Here is an 18,541-nt window from a genome sequence, read left to right on the forward strand (position 1 = left end):
CATGCGGGAGGCGGGGCCGGCTTGGACTTTCTGTGAACTACGGTGGCCCGGAGGGGGCCGGGGTTCGCTGGAATGGCGATGCGGAGGCAGAGGGGCTGGAGCTGCATCCTGACAGGTACCTCAGAGCGGCCGCTGAGCGCGGCGGGCAGGGGAGCCGTGTGTGCGGCCGGCTGAGAGGCTGGCCCGAGGGGTTCAGGTGGGGGAGGCGGCAGTCCCCGGAAGCGAAGAGGGGGGCGCCTTTCGGCCTCGAGCGCCTCGTCCCCTAGGCCCCGTTAGCTCCAGGCTGAGCCTAATGGCGGTGACGCGTCCAGGGCTTTTTCCCACAAGGAGAGCGAGCCTTACGATTGCCGTGAACGAAGGAGAGAAGAGACTAGAAAACGTGCGAGAGGGACGTGTTTGTTTAAAGTGCATGTGTTCATTGAGCGAGTGTTTCCTGGCCGGGCGCTGTTCCCGCCGTTAAGAGAAACTGCGGTGAACCCGACAGACGCGTCGACCTGCCCCCTCCCCCGGCGCTTTCCCTTCAGCGGCGGAGACAGAAAGGCGCGAAACGGACCGACTCCGGGAGAATATGTGAAAGAAAACCCAGCCGGATAACGGCGTGGCGTTGGACCGGCGCGGGATGGGTCTTTTCGATAGGTCGTCGGGAAAGGCCTCTGAGGAGGTGGCGCTGGAGCTGCGGCCTGAATGAGGGGCGCCTGCCTGGCCCAGACCCGGGGGCAGGCGGAGGACCCACCTGCAAAGCCTCTGACGCTGGGAGGCAAAGCCTTGGCCGTTTATACGAACTGCAGGAAAAGACCAGCGTGGTCGAGCAGAGTAAGGGGGAGATTGGTTAACGAGGTTGGGGGTGTGGGACGGGCTGCAGATCTTGCAGGACCTTGTCTGTCGGCCACGGTAGGGAAGTTCCTGTATCGTATTTATTATTTGTTTTGTTGTTTTAAGTTTTATTTTTTACTTTTTTTGTTTTTGTTTTTTAATTCTGTTTTTGTTTAAGATATTACAGATGTCCCTTTTTTCTCCCCAATAGCACATGGTCTCGCTTACGCGTGGAATCTAAAGAACTTAATAAACTGATGAGCAGAATAGATTCAGTGACGTGGAAGCATAGAGGAGACTGACGAATGTCAGAGGGATGGAGGAGGGCGGGTGGGTGGAGGGGGAGAGAGTAACCAAAGAATTTATATGCATATGTGCACGACCCAAGGACATGGACAATCGTATTTATTATTTGGAAAGATCACTGACTGCCCGAAGGAGAAGACGAGCTGGGAGCTATTGTCCTGCAAATAGGGAAGGCTATCGTCCAGGCAGGAGTGGACATTATTTTTATTTTTTATTTATTTATTTATTTAGTTTTTAAATATATCTTTATTGATCTCAGAGAGAGGAAGGGAAAGGGAGAGAGAGAGAGATAGAAACATCAATGATGAGAAAGTCATTGATCGAGCCCGCAACCCAGGCATGTGCCCTGACCGGGAATCGAACCCGGATCGCCTGGATCCCAGGTCCACGCTCAACCGCTGAGCCACGCCCGGCCGGGCTGGACATTATTTTTAAACTGTCACCCGATACACCAGGCATTTGACTACCACCAGGGTCCTCCTAGAAAGGCCTACCGAGTTGTATAAAAGAAGTAATTTCAATATGTCAGCTTCTTTTATGTAGCAAAATATATTAAGATGTTTTGTGGCAGATGGCGGCCAGTGCAGACACTTTCAGTTTGCCCTGGTATTTTCTTGTACATTTTCGTTTACTCAAGAATACTCATTTTGGTGCCTTTCTAATGAGCTACCTATTGTCCTTATGTAGGAGAGATATGGGAGAGAAACATCCATCAGTTGCCTCCCATATGCACACAGACTGGGGATCCGACGCTCAACCTAGGTATGTGCCCTGACTGGGAATTGATCCCGCAGCCTTTTGGTGTACGGGACGGTGCTCCAACCTACTGAGCCACCCAGCCAGGGCTAGTTTCCTTTTCTTGTGGTAGCCTTGCCTGCTTTTGGTATCAGGGTAATGCTGACCCTGTAAAATGAGTTTAGAAGTGTTCCCCCCTCTTCTGTTTTTTTTTTTTTTTTGGAAGAGTTTGTGAAGGATTGGTATCAATTCGTTAATGTTTGGTAGGATTCACACTGAAGCCATCTTGTCCTGGACTTTTGAGTGTTGGGAGGTTTTTTTATTTTTTATTGTTGATTTAATCTCTTAAGTAGCAATCTGTTCAGATTTTCTATTTCTTCATGATTCAGTCATGGTAGATTATATGTTTCTAGGAATTTATTTCTTCTAAGTGGTCCAGTTTGTTGGCATAGAAAATTATATTCAAGCTTAACACAAAAGGAAAAGTGGAAGAGCTTTCTAGGCAGAGGGAACAGCATTTTATCAAGATCCAGAGTCAGATCCTGTACTTTCTTAATTCTTTGAGCATGTACTACTTTGCTGTGGTGGGGGAGGTAACCTTATTTTTTCAACTGGAAATCAAATCTTATTTGTGTGCACAGGATTCAGGAGTTCAGAATCTAGGTAGTGCTGTTGTCACATTGATAGTCAGTCCTTAAACTGTATGCTGCCCCTGGTGCTGGGTTTTGGGGGGGGAGGAAGGACTAGGGAAAGGGGTATAGATTGGTAAAGGGGAATGAGTGAAGAAACATTTCATTCTGAGCATCACTTAAAATGTAGGACATATTCTAGCAACTAAGGGTAGAAAAGTCTTGTTTCTTATATTGATATTTAGAGCTGGGTTGGGGAACCTTTTTTTCTAACAAGGGCCATTGGATATTTATAACATCATTCGCTGGCCATACAAAATTATCAACTTAAAAATTAGCCTGCTATGTTTGGTCAAACATTTAATTAACTCACCCCTAATGTGATGGCTGGAACTGCTTCTCTTTGGTGAGGCCTTGGTAGGGCCAGACCAAACGATTTCGCAGGGGCTGGATGTTCCCCACCCATGCACTAGAGGTTTTCCATTAAAAAAAGCAAAACACTGCATAGCATTACCATGATATAATAGATATCTAATGTGTTCAGATTCCTTATCAGTAAAAACGAGTAGCTTGGTCATTGCTTATCTAAGTATAGTCCCTAGTCCAATTCCTGGGCCATCCCCAGACCCATTGAATCACAACTGCTGGGGCTGGGCCCAGCTATATCATGTTTTAACAAGCCTTCCAGGGGATTTGGAAGCCAGAGTTTGAGAACCACTGGTTTAGATAATCTCTGAGATTTTTTTTGGTACTAAACTCTCAAATTCTAACATCCAGCACCAATCTGCACTGGTGCAAAAAAATTTGCCTTTGGGGAGGGGTCAGTTTAATAGCTCTATATGGGAAAGATACAAGTGGTTATTTTTTGTTGATCAAGTTTATATTAAATGTTGCCATCCCTCTATTATTGCAGGCTTCTGCGAACAAAACTGCTTCATTACTTGTCTAAAGCCAATACAGGCTTTTCATGAATGTATCCAGCAGGTGAACTAGGATCCTAGAGGAGTTGTCAGGTTATTGAGATGATATGACCTCTTTCTTTTGCATGGCTTCCCATCTTTGAGACTGTGCCCTGCCCCCCTTTCAGAGGTCCCATTATCTGTTAGCAGGTGCTTAGTGCATTTCTTAAGAAGAATCTGGCGTTCCAGCATTATTTATAGTAGCCAAGATGTGGAAACAACCTAAGTGTCCATCCATGCAGGAATGGGTAAAGAAACAAAAAATCCCACCAAGCTTATAGATATGGCATAGATTGGTGTTTGTCAGAGATGGGGGCAGGAGGAAGGGGAACAAATGGGTGAAGGGGTGGGAAAGGTACAGATTTCTAGTTATAATGTAAATAAGTCCTGGGGACGTAATGTACAGCATGGTGACTATAGTTACTAATACTAATTGCATGTTTGAAAGCTGCTGAGAGAAAAGTTCTCATTACAAAACTATGTATGTTTAAGGATATTACTAGACTTACTGGTTTTTTTTTAATATATTTTTATTGATTTCAAAGAGAGGAAGGGAGAGGGGGAGAGAGAGAGAAACATCAATGATGAGAGAGAGTCATTGATCGGCTGCCTCCTGCCCGCCCACAACCTGGGGCACGTGCCCTCACCGGGAATCGAACAGCGATCTCCTGGATCCTCAGTCAGTGGTCAACCGCTGAGCCACTCTGGCTGGGCACTAGACTGTGATAATCATTTACAGTATATATACACACCTGAACGAAGATACATGTTGAACACCTGAAACTAATATAATGTTATAAGTCAGTTATATCTCAATAAAAAACAAGAGGAAGAATCTGGTAAGCAGTGTTTTATATTTGTGCCTGTCTTAACTTGCTGCCTCTTAAAAATGGGGGAGGAGTATTTTTTTTCTCTCAGAATGAACTGTGTTCATTTATTTTTTAGAAGCAACTTGGCACCATAAATAGAAATGCAAAGGAAGTAAAAGGAAGCAGTGGCAGTGCAGCCAGTCCCGCCAAGTGTTGTCCTGTTGGGGCGTGGGGAATGCTGGCAGACGTGCACTGGGGATTGTTACAGGAACAGTCTCATTTAATCGAGCCCTGCCAGCACCGTGACCTGGGTGCCCTCATTGTGCCCCTGGAACGAGAAGGAGACTGAGGGTTAGAGGATTACGTGCCCCCTGGTGACCCTGATGTGGTAGAACCATTTGACTCTTGGTCCCAGATCTCAGGCAGATGCAGGGCAGGTATTAAGTGTTCTCAGTGATTCAGCAGGAACCTGGAAACTGGTTAGAAATAAAAGTTATTGGGTCCCATCCCAGGACTACCCTGTCTGGAATTCCTGGGGTGAGGCCCTACACTCTTCCAAGTGCTTCTGAGGCAACTGAAACCTGAGTACCATTGTTTCAAGGAAATGAGCAAGGAGGGATGGTCTACCCCCGGGGCTAGTAACTGCCAGTACCTGCTCTAGGCCCCTAAGGGTAAATCGGAGCAGTTCCTGAAACTAGAAGGAGCTGCCCCCCCCCCCAAATCTCCTGTTGAAGCCTGTTGGGGCAGGGAGAAAGGGGAAGGGAAGGTACCCAGCACAGGGCATGCTGTTTGGAAGACATCCCTTCCCCGCTCCTTTCAATAGGGGAGGGATGGGCTCTTGAAGTCATACTTGACCAGTTCTGATGGCCCTGGTGGTAGATGCAGATGCTGGGAACCCCTGTGCTTTCGGTTTTTGGGCCTTCTCAGTGCTGCCATAACTTTGGCACTGATATCCAGGCCTCCCCCACCTCCCTAAACTTTCTGTAGAGCCAACCAGACCCATTTTATTTCTTCTGACAAAAGTGAATGCTGTCTCATTTGGGGGGATCAGAATCCTAGGAGACAGCTTCGTGTAGAGTACCTCAACTTCTGCCTGGAGAATCTCAGCCTCCTCATTAATGGAGCGTTATAGAGTCAGTAGCCACAGGCCCTGAAATTAGACTTTCTGGGTTCAAATCCTGACTCTGCCACTTAACTTGCTCTATGTTCTAATCTCTGTGTGCCTTAGTTCCCTTATCTGTAAAATGGGTATGATAAGTAAGTATCTGTCCACCTCATGTGGTTGTTGTGAAACAAATAATCACTTAGAATAGTGTCTCATACATAATCGGCACTCAATAAAGTTTAGGAATTATTATCTGAAGGTGGTTGGGAAATATATTCTTTTTATATTAAGACAAGACACACGGGGTTTCCCTGGCCTGTGTGGCTCAGAGCATCATCCTGTACACCAAAGGTGGCGAGTTTGATTCCCCATCAGGGTACATACCCAAGTTGTGGGTTCAATCCTAAGTCGTGGCTTGTGAGAAATACGGATGTTTCTCTTCCTGTCTCTAAAAATTAATTTAAACAATGAAAATAAAAATAAAATTTTCAAAAAAGATACACAGGGTTCTCTTCATAGTAGAGTGCAGTAGTTTATAGTACTTAAACAATACAAGAGAGACTTCAAATTTTTATGCTTGTAATGGGCACCCTGTTGGCCACCTGGTGTGGGAGTGCCCCCTCTTCTGCCAAGAGGCATTTTCTGAAAAAACTCGGAGCCGCACTCACTTGTCCTACTTAGGCTTCTCCTAATACTTGCTTCCTTTCCATGCCGGACAGATCGCTCTCGTTCATGTATTCCAGCTGGTTTTAGAGCCTCTCGGCATTCTGAGCACCCTTCCTTGCACACTTCGCTTTGTTAGTGTCTCTGAAAAACTTGGTGCCTGAGGGGACACCGTCCTCCAGAGCAGTATGGTAATACAGCTAGGGACTACCAGCCTTGTCGTTAAATCCCTAGCTTGTTTTCTCAGAATTTGTCCTTCCCTTTAATGCTATAGTTGGTTGGTTCTGTGTTGTTTTTTTAAGGAGAAAAACAAACACTAAAAAGAAACAACTGCAGTTCTCTATTCTCAGTCGGCTGCCTGTAGCCATTTGTTTTGGTGCAGGTGTCGGTGGCTGGGTTACTATTTTAAAAGACTGTAATTAGGGGGTTTACGCTGAGTCACAATGAGGCAGCCTAACACCTACTGTCCTTTGTCATTTGTTACCTGCCTGGCATCGGGACCCCTATGGATACTTTGTTTTTCCCCTCTGTCTTATAAAAGGTCATTGTGTACATCTTCATTTAAAGTTTCTAACTTTTCTGTTTGGTTTCTCGCAACCACCCTTGGCCAAGAACCTGGCTCCGACCATGATAGGAAAGAGCTTATTTCCCCCATCTCCCAAAATGCTTGCTTGATTATCTGTTTATTTATTGGCATCTACTTTCATTTTGTGCTCTGAAATGATGGTTGGGTCATTTGAAATGGCCCTTTTTGTAGGTTGAAATGGTTGAATAGCAGCGATTTTATTCTCATTTGTGGTCAAATTTAGGCACTTCAGATTTATAGAAATCTTACTGCTATAGCATTGAAATGAAAGAAACTCCATTCGTGGCTGTTGAGGGAAAGCCCCAAAGGTCTAAATTCAGGATCAAGTCCCAAGAACTGACAGGTAGCCTTACTCAGACTCATAGGAGCTTTAATAGGAGAAACTTACATACACGGAGCAGGCAGCGGTCAGTGGTGGCCGGGAATAAGTCCACCCCCTCCCAGGACAGGGTCTCTGTTTATAGGGGGTTAACAGGAAAAGCATGTGGTGGGTAGTCACGTAGACCGCCAGCAAGAACAGTGTATTTCTAAGTAAGAGAGAACATCAGGCAGTTATCCTGATGGATATCTGCACTCTCTACAGTCATTAACCTCCTTCCTGGGGGCTTGACTTTTATCTTTGGGCAGCATTTCAGCTTTCTGAGTAGCCAGCCAAACCTGAGGCTACAGAGAGTCAGACGGTCGCAGAAGGTTAAACAGAGCCCAGCATTTCCCAGGCGCCTCTGCTGCTGCAGACATACTGCATCTCTGAGCTCTACAGTGGCTGGAAATGATGGTAATGCAAGTTCAGAATGTGACATTAATTAAAATCGTCTATTGTCACAGAGTATGTGACATATAAAAATGTCAGTAGTTTTATTGGGAAGAAATGTTATAAGTAAAATAGTGGAGTATGAATACTAATTTCTGGTGTGCGGCAAACAAAAGAAACAAGACAGTCAAGGAGATGGTTTTGTCTAGGCTGTTGTAACAGGAAGATGTTCATCATTGGGAAACCTCTCAGAGGAGAAAATGTGGGGTTTTGTGAAACAAGGGAGTCAGTGAGGAAGGGTGGACATGGGTCCTATCTGAGAATAATACAGTCCTTCCTGGGTGGCCCTTTCTTGGAACGCCTGTGCTCCTCAACCGTTTCTGATTTCTGGAAGCACAGGGCTCAGGTTTAACAGTGTCAAATGGAACAAGGTTGCTGATGCTTAGTTACGTTTATAAGTCACATGGAATGTACTCAATGGATTGAAAATAGGATTCAGAGGAAACTTACCAAAAGTTTTATTCATAACTTTAAATAACATGTAATTTTAAGTTAGAAATTAATCAGCCCTAACCATATACTGTTTGACCATATAGCTATCTAACTTTAGATTTTCATCTGTAAGTTGAAGGTGGAGGAGTTTAATGAATTTGAGTTAGCTCAGTGGTTTTCCATCTGGAGGCTTCTGTCCCACAGGGGAGTGCTGCCTAGTGGGTAAAAGCCAGGGATCCTACTTAAACCTCCTACAATGCACAAGGCAGCTCCCTCACCACAAAATTATCCACTCCCAACGTTAATAGCATGAAGGCTGAGAAACCCTGATAGCCCATTGAAAAATGTTAGAGGAAAGCTGTGATCAAATTAAAAATAATTCTATGGTTTAAATCTGTATGGAAAACATACATTTTGTTTTTATGGCCTTAAAATAATGTTCTTGTTACCAACATTCCATTTTAGAATCAAGCAATCAGTGTTACCTTTAATTTAAGAGACTAAATGACTGAGTGGAAACAGATGCCTTTCCCTTGTAATATATGTAACACTTAACAATTTAAAATTTTTCTTTCCTGTTTTAGGTTTTACCAAAGACACACCTTAGGGATTTGTCGCATTTCTAAGACTCATATTTACCACTGGGAATTGTCAAACTTCTTAGAAGATATATTTTGGCGAACAAAATGAAAGATTTCTTTGAAGTTTTAGAACAATTATATAAGAAGGTACTTCTTGGAGTCCCACTTGAAAACGACAACCAGTATTACATCTCTTATCTCAACCCAGCATTTTCAGATCAAGATGGCTCCGCATCCACTTCCTCAGAATTTGAAAACACCCTTCATGTCCGGGGCAAGTGCCAGCCATCCCCTGTCAATCCGTCCACCACTTCTGTAGCTCCTGTGTATCTGAACAGTGCCCGAGAAATAACACTCCTTCAGTTAACGGTGATCAAAGTGATGGTAACCAGAATACTGTCTGTCGAGACCGAGCTACAGGCAAAGGAGAAATACAGAGAAATCATTAAAATCCTCTTAAAATCATCTGACTTCAATTCTGAATTAGTAAGCCATTTGTTTTTTTGTAGGTTATATATATTTCTTAAGATCTAGATTTTTTTTAAAAAAAGTTTTAAAAACATTCAACAATAATAGGTAAATATATTTGTTTTCCTACAGACCTGTATGTTCCAAAACTTGGATAAACTGTTATCTCACATGGCTGCAAAATGCCTTGCACTGCTTTTGTATTTCCAATTGAAAGAAAAGGTAAGTCATCAAACTATGTCATTACTTTTCTAGTTTCTTTAAAATTGCTCTTTGGCATCTAGTTTCATCCTTCAAATATTTGTGTCAATAACCTGTTTGCTACCATAATAAACTGACTTGTATCAAGGATTAGAGTCTTAAATGTGTTGTAACTCATTGGAAATCAGACTCTTAACGGGGGTGAGGAGGTGTCAGGTCAGCGAGTCTGTAACTTCAGATTCTCAAAGGAGCAGGTGGGCTTCCTTCCTCCCCTCCAAAAAAAGGTTTAGGAACCCCTGCTTGAGACCAAGACTGTTTTAGTATAAATTAATTCTAAGAATGGTCCTCAGCATAATGGAAAAAAAAGAAATTGAGCATCAGATTTTTCTTTTATCTCTGAATTAACTAATAACCAAACCTAAGCACCTACTGACTTTCAGTGATAAATGCTTGTTCCTCCCTGAAAATAACATTTTTTTCCTGAATACAAAAAGGTGGTATCTGCAGTAGAAGATTTGGAAAATGAGAAAAAGTATAAAGAACAAAATAAAATTTACATCTTTCACCACCTAGAGATAAGCACTGCTGATGTTTAAATGTTCCCTTTTGGTCCTTCTATGACATATTAAGACTTTTGGCTTAAAGAGTATTAGGATATTTGTGTCTTTGTTTTAACAACTAGTACCATACTTTTAAAAAACAATGTTGTCTAGAGTTGTAGGGTATATAATAGGTGATTTGTAATCATAAAGAAAATACTGTATCATAACTTACCACTTTTTAAAATTCTCTCACTTGTAGATAACATTTAGTAATTCCTGGATTGCTTTTTGCCAAGAAAATCTTTCTGAATACTCTGAAAGTGATACGGTATTATACTGCCTCTGGACTCTTACTGCTGTAATGAAGGAAATCCTTAAAGATACATCTTCGCAAAAAACAGGTACGAATTTGAGTGCCCCATAAACGGCTGTCATTACCTTGCTCCCAAGGAGAATCGTATTTATAACAAAAAGTAAAATTTACTTTACAACATCTCATCTGTCTTGAAGTATGAAAAACTTAAAGCATCTCGCCCTATATTTTTTGACTGAGGATATCTTTTTAAGAGAAAAAAAGTTAAAAGCTTTTTATTGATATTAAAACTTAAAATTAAGGCTTTTCATTATTATATATCCCCGGCATGGTCTGATGCTATGGTTATTTGTGAAGCGGATGTTAACCAAAGTTATTGGCTGTTAGCCTGTGTATCTTCCTTCAGTAAAAAGTTCACATTAGAGCTGAAAAATGGAAATCCATTTTTTTATCTTGTAAAGTGGTAACATTTATAAAAATTGATTTGTAAAAGTGTGTTTTAAGAGGGCTCTGTTTTTCCTGTTGTTTATAATTACTTTTTTTATAATTGCAGAAATTCTAAAGCAGTTCCTGACTCCTTTTGACACTCTTTTTGAAGACTTTTACAATTCCTTATTTTCTCAGCATTTTGCAAACCTCCAAGACACTTCTAAAATAGTAAACAGCTTGCTGTGTTTTCTGGAATTGCTCGAACTTCTTATAGCTTCCAGAATCCACCAGGAATTAGATTTCACCTGCCAGCGGATTTTATTTCTGAAACCCTCTTGTGTGCTAGATGTGATTACATGGCCTGTTCAGGCTTTCGTCAAAAGGAAATTCCTCATATTCCTTAAAAAATGCCTTCTCTGGAAAGTGGGCGAAGACCTTCGTTGGGGATCTGTCGCTGCCTTAAAATCACCAAATCATCACTTAGATGTGGACACGCTGGCTTTAGCTGATGCTGTTTTGCAGGCTGTGGATTCGGGCTTATTGAGGACATTGTCTGTCCGTGGAAAACCTTCCTGCTTTGGAGGCAGTGATGTTCCACCTGGATGTGAGCATCCTTCTGGTCCAGATCATGTGATCCTTAGAGCAGCGAGCTTGCTTATCCTTAAATCCTTAGAAATCAAGTTTCAAAATTGTACTTCAGCCAAGGAAATGAAAGGTAACTCTCCCAGCTCCTTTTGTATTCCAAGTAATGGTAATTACTTAAGTAAAATTATTCATAATTATCAAGTCTCAGAACTATAATTCTGCTAATTTAAGCTACATGTATTCCTAGTAATAATGTATCAGATTTTCTTCAAAAAAAGAAAGAATTCCTTTAAGAAACATCAATTTTTTGTGGTCTAAAGTGAATTTGCATAATTAATGACTAAGGTTAAAAAAATAAGTAGGTGCTGTTAAGTCACTGCCAAGTAGGTGATATAAATCAATTCATAGGTATTTCATATTTTCATATTTTCCTTCATAAAATTGATATAGCTACTGATGTAGATTATTGATAAGTAGGAATTGAATTGATACTAATATGTGAAATGTTATATTGATGAAAAGAAATTATTGCATATAATTTCCAGGGTGTTAATTCAGAGTCCAAGGACAGCCATTTAAAGTGTGATATTCAGTTTAGGTGTTGGGAAGACATGTCCTCCTTTTCACCTGAGAAAAATGAAGAATTAACGTAGCTAAACAAGCAGCATATAGTTTCAGTGAAAGGTCTCATCTATAAGCAGTGACTTCACTGAATTGCTTTGGGCATCATTTAGCTGGTAATAACTATATATTAGATATCGTTCTGTGCAGTTATAATTTACAACACTAGGTGGCATGTGTTATATAATTCAGAGTTCTAAATTGCAGTTAAAGCTTCCCAAAACCTGTTTGATTTTTGTGCTTAAGAGTAGTACTTTCTTTTAATGCTTTAAACAAACAAAAAATTTTGATATTTTGAAAGAAAAATGATTTCTGTTGTGTTGCATTGTTGCTACTAGTAACACATAGCTGTGGCATCCAGTGATTTCTGTTGTCTACTGCTCACTCATTTATATGCTTTTTGCAAGAATTCTAAGCAAACATAAGTAGCTAGTTGTCAGGTGTAGCAAACAGACAGTCTGACTGTACATTTTAACGGTATTCTGTTGAGTGAGTCACTTTTTTCTCTCTCCAGCTCAGTTTCCTAATTTGCAAAGTAGAGATGATCCCTAACTTGCAGACATTTTGAAAGTGTGAATTATAACAATGCATTTTTAAAGTATTTCAGATACTATCATGTACGCAGGCAGGCAGGCAAGATACGAGTATGTTCATACACTGTTGCCTGTGCTTTGAAACTTTCATGTTTTGAAGTTGATTTACAGAGGTTCATGTCGGAGTTACTGACCTTCTTAAAGCCTCGCCTTCAGCCCTCTCTGCAGTCACACAATCCATGTGAGTGGCTGTCTAGGGTCTTCATAGAACAAGATGATGACATGCTGGAAGCCGCCAAAGCATCATTGGGCATCTACCTAAAGTTGACCAGGTTCGTATATTTTGAAGTCATTGCAGTTAACTACATGCCAGGAAAGCAGAAAACATTTTTAATACTGTTCTGGACCTGTTATTTACTTTCCATCATTAGGAGAGAAAAAAATCCCTAACAATCTTGTGGCTTCCTTAGAAGTTTCAGTTCCTTTCTTTAACTCTGCCCTACGTGAAAATGAGATGACATTCGAGTTCCCATTGGAACACGTGGTTGGCTGGCGAGGCAGACCCGGGGCAGCACAACTATCCTGGGATTAGCAAGCACGGGCTCTGGTTGCGTCTCCATCTCTGTGCTTCCCATGTGATACGGAGCAAGTTAATGCCCTTGTCTAAATCTTAATCAAACTGATGCTTAAGAACTCTTTACCTCTGAGACTAACTTCTGTATATGGAGCTTCTACAAGGTGATGTTTGCCTTTGTAAAGGTGACTACACACTTGTAAGTCATCAAAGGAGCTGCTGTTCTAAGTTTTCATTTTAATACACAGTTGAACTCGGGCCGATACCATCTCGAGACAACTGCCTGAAATTGATTATGAAGTTACGTTACCGATGACATTTTATACTGATCCTATTTCTGCTTTATGAAAACAGCTGTACTTGGGGCAATATCTTCTTGTGGCGAAAATCTGTAATTGGTTATGAAGTTAATAACTGATGACCTTGTACACTATTTCTGCTTCTGCTTTATTGAAGCCCTAAAGTATGTGCTTTGTTTCCATTTCTTTCTTGGCTTCAGAGAAGGGCCTTTCTTCCTAATGATCGTCGGTGCAGTGCTGCGCTGCCAGCTCTCACTTGTGTTATGACACTGCTGGCAGGGACTGCTTTCAGACTGGAAGTGTTTGGGGCCAATTTTCGAAAGGTTCTAATCAAGAGCACAGAATTCCTGCATGTGATTTGAATTAGGCTCAGAAACGGTCAACTACAAATTCAGGCTGAATGCACATGCCTTTTAGAATAATCTTACTTGTGCTCAAAGCCGACTGCTAACTCCTCGGGAAAGAGGAAGCCTCTGAATTAAATTCACTCTGTGTGTGAACTTTTTTTTTTAATATGTCTTTATTGATTTCAGAGAGAGGAAAGGAGAGGGAAAGAGAAACATCAAATGATGAGAGAGAGTCATTGATCGGCTGCCTCCTGCCTGCCCGGCACTGGGGATCCAGCCCACAGCCCGGGCATGTGCCCTGAACGGGAATTGAACCCTGATCGCCTGGATCATAGGCCAGTGCTCAGCCGCTGAGCCAGGGCTGGCTGGGCTCTAACTTTCTTAACTTCAGTTCAGTGTGTCCAGAGAAGCAAGTGCATGTGTCATATGTATTATTTTAAAGGTGACTGTATTAGTTAAGACTGTTTGGCTCTAAAGGATAGAAACCAACACAAACTAGTCTAGGCAAAAAATGGAATTTATTGGTTCTTAATTGGGAATTCTAGAGGGTCAGGTTGGCATCAGGCATAACTGTACCTGTCGGGATTCAGGTCATGTCACTGATTATTGCATTTCTCTGTCTCACAACCCCGACTTCGTCTGCAGGCAGGACCCCCGGCGGGGCCAGCCCTGCTGCTGCCTCGCAGTTACCGCCTTTAATAGCTCCGCGGGAGTCCAGGAGAGAGCTGATTGGCTGCCTGGCTCACAGACTCCTGTCTGCACCAATCATGGTGGCCAGGCGCTCTGATTGGCCAGTGTGGGTCACGTGCCCACCCCTGACCAGGACGGGGGAGGGAGGCTAGGGCCCCCTGGACCCTGCCCCCCACCGGTGGCTTAGTGGTCACCGTAGGAATGAAGAAGTCTGACGTCAGGGGGGAAGACGAGTCCTGGGCAGACAAAAACGAAAACTACAAGTCAGGGGATTTTGTTTATTTTATTGAGTCAGATTAATAATAGAGTTTGTGGTGAAAGAGATTGGCTTGAAATTTTTTCTTTTAAATAATGCATAGATTAAAGAGGAACATGGTAGGCGAATTTATCGTGTGTGAATTATATCTGCCAAAACGTATTTTTGTAAAAAGTCATTAATTCGGGGTCTCCATTATCTTTATTTTCAGAGAACATGAAGCTGCTGACAGCTTGCCCCAAGAAAAAGAAACATGGGACCATCACACACATGAAAATGGCTATAACCCTCACTGTATTTTTTTATTCTTTTTGAAAAATATAGGATTTGATTCTATAGTTCTTCTTGACTTTTTGATTTCATCAGAAACTTGTTTTCTTGAATATTTTGTCAGATATTTAAAATTATTGCACAAAGACTGGGATACATTTTTTACCATTTGCAAATACTTTGATGTAACTGAATGTAACGATAGCATAAATATTTGTGGTCGTACCTCCTCATTTGTCCAAGACAGAAGCAGCAACCACAGAGAATCTAGGCCTTTGACTGCTCTTGGCAGTCACAGGAACTCTCATGCCTGTGTCTCCTGGGTGACGGCAGCTTCTTGTGAACCACTGAGCCAGGTCATGATGTCCCGGGAGAGCCACGCCACACCCCAGGCTAGTTGTCGGTCTTCCCTGCAAGCCCCTCGAAGTCTGGTAGATTATGACAGCTCTGATGATTCTGAAGTAGAATCCACAGACCCCTGTTTAGCAGATAATAAACAGACATCTTTATACCAAGAAGCAGCGAAGGAAATTCAGGACACAGTTGGAGCAAGTGGGGAGAAAAAAGAACTCAGCCTAGAGCTTCAGTCAACGCCTATGGTTCCAAAAGAATCTAATACTCCTTTCTCTGTTGACTGTGACATAGCCCCAAATAACATTGTCTGTGAAGTGGGAATATCTTACAGAACAGTAAAATGCTTTGAAGAGCTACAAGGTGCCATTTCCCGTTTTCAGAAGAAAAATCTTTTCCCGTATAACCCAACAGCACTTTTGAAGTTGTTAAAACAGATCGAGGCAGTATGTAAAAAAAGCATGAACCCTTTGTAAAACAGTGGCATTTTATTTCCAGGAACTGTGTTGCCTTAATGGGATAATAATAAAGAAGAAAACCTCCAAAGGGTTTTCTAAATTAAGTCATTCTTTTTGCCTATTGGAAGCAGCCTAGTGACTTAAAAAGATGTATGAAATGACCAATCACTTGCTATAGTTTTATACCACTTGAAATGGTTATTGTATTAGTTTGTTAGGGCTACTATAACAATTTACCACAAACTCGGAGGCTTAAAACAACAGAAATTGATTCTCTCATAGGTCTGGTGGCTAGAAGTCCAAAATCAAGGTATCAACATGGCCATGCTTTATCTCAAGACTCCAGGGAAGAATTTTCTTCCTCCTCTTAGCTTCTGGCAATGGCAGGCAGTCCTTGGTGTTCCCTGACTGGTAGCTGCATTAGTCCAATCTCTTCTGCCACTGTTGCATGTTTGTTTTCCCTGTGTATGTATTTGTATCCAATCTCCCTCTAATAAGGACACCAGGCATTGGATTAGGACCCAGTCTCATCCAGTATGGCTGCATCTTAACTTGATTACATCCACAAGGTACTTATTTCCAAATAAGGCCACATTTCCAGCTTCTGGGTGGACATGGATTTGGGGGGATGCTAACCCAGTACAGTTATTTCCTCCAGACTGTGATATGTAAAAAATAAATATTATCAGTGTTTTTTTAAAAAACGGTTAATCCCTTGGTAATTTTCCTATTTAAAAATCTGAAATGTCCTCAATTTTTTTAAAAATGATCATTTTGTAGAGAAATGTAAGGAAGACAACCTACTAGACATTAAGGACTAGTAATCAGAACAGATTCGCACTTATTTGGGTAGAAATGGGAAAATCAGTGGAACAAAATAGAGGGTTGCTAATTAAAATAACAATGAGATGCTGATGTCAACCAAATAGAAAATGCAGTCAAAGAGTTTGATAATGGTGTTGGGGTATATATTGGGGCAGTTTCTAAATAAATAAAAGAATGCAGTACTGTATATTCAGCTGTGGTCAATGCTACATTGTAGATGCAAAAGACTAGAAATATCTGGTTAAATAATTGGAATACTACATACTTGTGTAAAGAATGAGCTGTATTCATGTTTACAGATATGAAATGTGAAGTAAAAAATGAATATACTGGGCTTCCACTTATATAAAAAATAAGGTGGGGCAGGAGCAACATACACAGATTTATATATGTTTTTGTGTGTTTATAAAATATGTAAGAATATATAGGAAAGTTGTAACGGGTCGCCTTGGGAAATGTGAAGTAGAAGATTGGACTTCTCATTATATATCTTTGTTTACTCTTTATTTATTTTTAACTGTGTACATACTTTTTTTTTTTCAGTGAAAATAACTTTGTAACAAAAAAATGCCATGACCAACCTGATTCTTTATGTTTCCAAGAGTGCATAAGTGTTGAGTGCATTAAAAGTCATGCTTGTACAGATATGTTTTTGACACGTGTTTCTCTATAAGGTTAATAAGGAACCATGAGCCCCTTGTTATATCTAAAATGAGAAAAAGCCAATCTTATAGAGATGCCGAGTGTTGGTGTTTCAGAGTCTCCACATGTACAGCCTACCCTTGGGTGTAAGTCAGTTCACTGCACGCATGAACCCCACTATTGGTGAAGGTCACTGGCACTGGCTATGCTTTAACTCCCCTTAGCCACTCAGAGTATACAAGAGCTGTTCTGAGTTAGTCCCTAAAGGAACACAAAACCAGGGGTATTTTCCCAGTCTGTACCTCTACCTCAAGCTTATGTGCATCCAAGTGGGCACACAGTTAATGAGTCTGCTTTATTGTTTTAAAATACAGCAGATACAGCAACGTACACAAGTAAGTATACGACTTCCAGCTTGATGAGTTTTCACAGACAACACACCTATGGAACCAGTACCAGATCAAGAACAACGTTTCTGGCACCCCAGAAGTCCGCCTCGCATCTTCTAGTCACTATCCATCCGCCCATAAAGGTAACCCTATCCTGAATCAAGACAACATAGATAAATGTTGCCTGGTTTTGTCTTTTATATAAATGGAATCCTAGAGTATGTGGTTCTTTTGTGCCTGGCTTCTTTAACATTATTTGGGAGGGTGTTCTCATTTATTTTTCAAATGATTGTCAAGTCTGCTTTTCAGCTATTAAACTTACCAAAATTGTCTCCGGCACTCCCTGTGTGTTGGAATGGCGAGATTGACAAACAGGGCTTGAAACAAACTACAGACCCAAACAGGTTATGCAGGGTCTTGTGCAATGGGCCCCAACCTGCTCCTCTAGCCTGTGGCTCTCCCCACCCACTGTCTTAGCAGCACCACCTTGGGTTTCTCACCTGTTCTTTCATCAAACCCCGTCTTTCATGTTGGATCTGTAAAGCCTTCCCCGTCTGTTTTGAGGTATTAAGTCTTACTTACTGTGCTCTTTCCTGTATTGTAGCATTTGTCACATTGTATTTTAATCATCAGTCAACAGTCTCCATTTGCCAAGCTCTTTACATTGTCTCTTGTGAACAGCATCGTGTCTGTTCTAAGCACATGACAGATGCTGAGTAAATAAGAGTTCCCTTTCCATGGATTTTTCTTTCCTACTGGAGCACACAGGTATGCAGAGACTTAAACTCTTTAACCCCCACATTGCACGTCCTACGTGCCAGCCATTGTTCCAAGTGCTCTAACAATCCTCCCAATAATGCTGGAGGGCAAGGTCCTATTATGATCCCTGTTTCACAGATGAGGACATTAAGTAACTTGCCCAACATCACCCAACTGGTAACGTGGCTGAGACCAGAGAATGGGTCCAGGTAGTCAGGTTCCAGCCCCCTCTCCGTAATTGATTGTCCTCAAGACAGAGGGTGATGCACTATTAAAACTGAAATTACGGCAGCTTTGGGTGTGTGTGGCGGGTGGTATGAGAGGTCATACTAGAAAAGGTGTATTGGGGTCATCACCCAAGGCCTTGGGTATTATGTGAGGAGTTTTGACTGTTCTGTGGGCTGTGGAGAGCCAATGAGGTTTTTGAGTAAATGACTGGTTTTGTGTTGAAGTGACTTCAGTAGTAATACAGGGTGGGGCAGCCCGGCCGGTGCGGCTCAGTTGGTTGGGTGTCATCCTAGGCACCAAGCAGTCACTGGTTACATTCCCGGCTGGGGCAC

At 41.8% G+C, this 18,541-nt stretch overlaps 1 protein-coding gene across 3 annotated transcripts; it reads left to right on the plus strand.

Annotated features, from left to right (window-relative positions):
* The first annotated feature begins 23 nt into the window (after window positions 1-23).
* LINS1 (lines homolog 1) lies at window positions 24-16,836 on the plus strand. 3 transcript variants are annotated; one of them, XM_081124604.1, is made up of 7 exons: window positions 24-115; window positions 8,433-8,915; window positions 9,030-9,119; window positions 9,900-10,041; window positions 10,507-11,097; window positions 12,282-12,453; window positions 14,499-16,836. In XM_081124604.1, exons 2-7 carry the CDS (start codon window positions 8,535-8,537, stop codon window positions 15,382-15,384), a joined length of 2,262 nt encoding a protein of 753 aa, XP_080980730.1. In that variant the 5' UTR covers window positions 24-115; window positions 8,433-8,534; the 3' UTR covers window positions 15,385-16,836. The 3 variants fall into 3 exon arrangements, with proteins under 3 accessions (XP_080980730.1, XP_080980731.1, XP_080980732.1); XM_081124605.1 differs by having other exon boundaries at window positions 54-813; XM_081124606.1 differs by lacking the exon at window positions 24-115 and adding an exon at window positions 7,274-7,380.
* The last annotated feature ends 1,705 nt before the right edge of the window (window positions 16,837-18,541 follow it).

This window comes from Miniopterus schreibersii, assembly GCF_964146895.1.
Source record: "Miniopterus schreibersii genome assembly, chromosome: 22".
In the NCBI taxonomy this organism is placed as follows: Eukaryota; Metazoa; Chordata; class Mammalia; order Chiroptera; family Miniopteridae; genus Miniopterus; species Miniopterus schreibersii.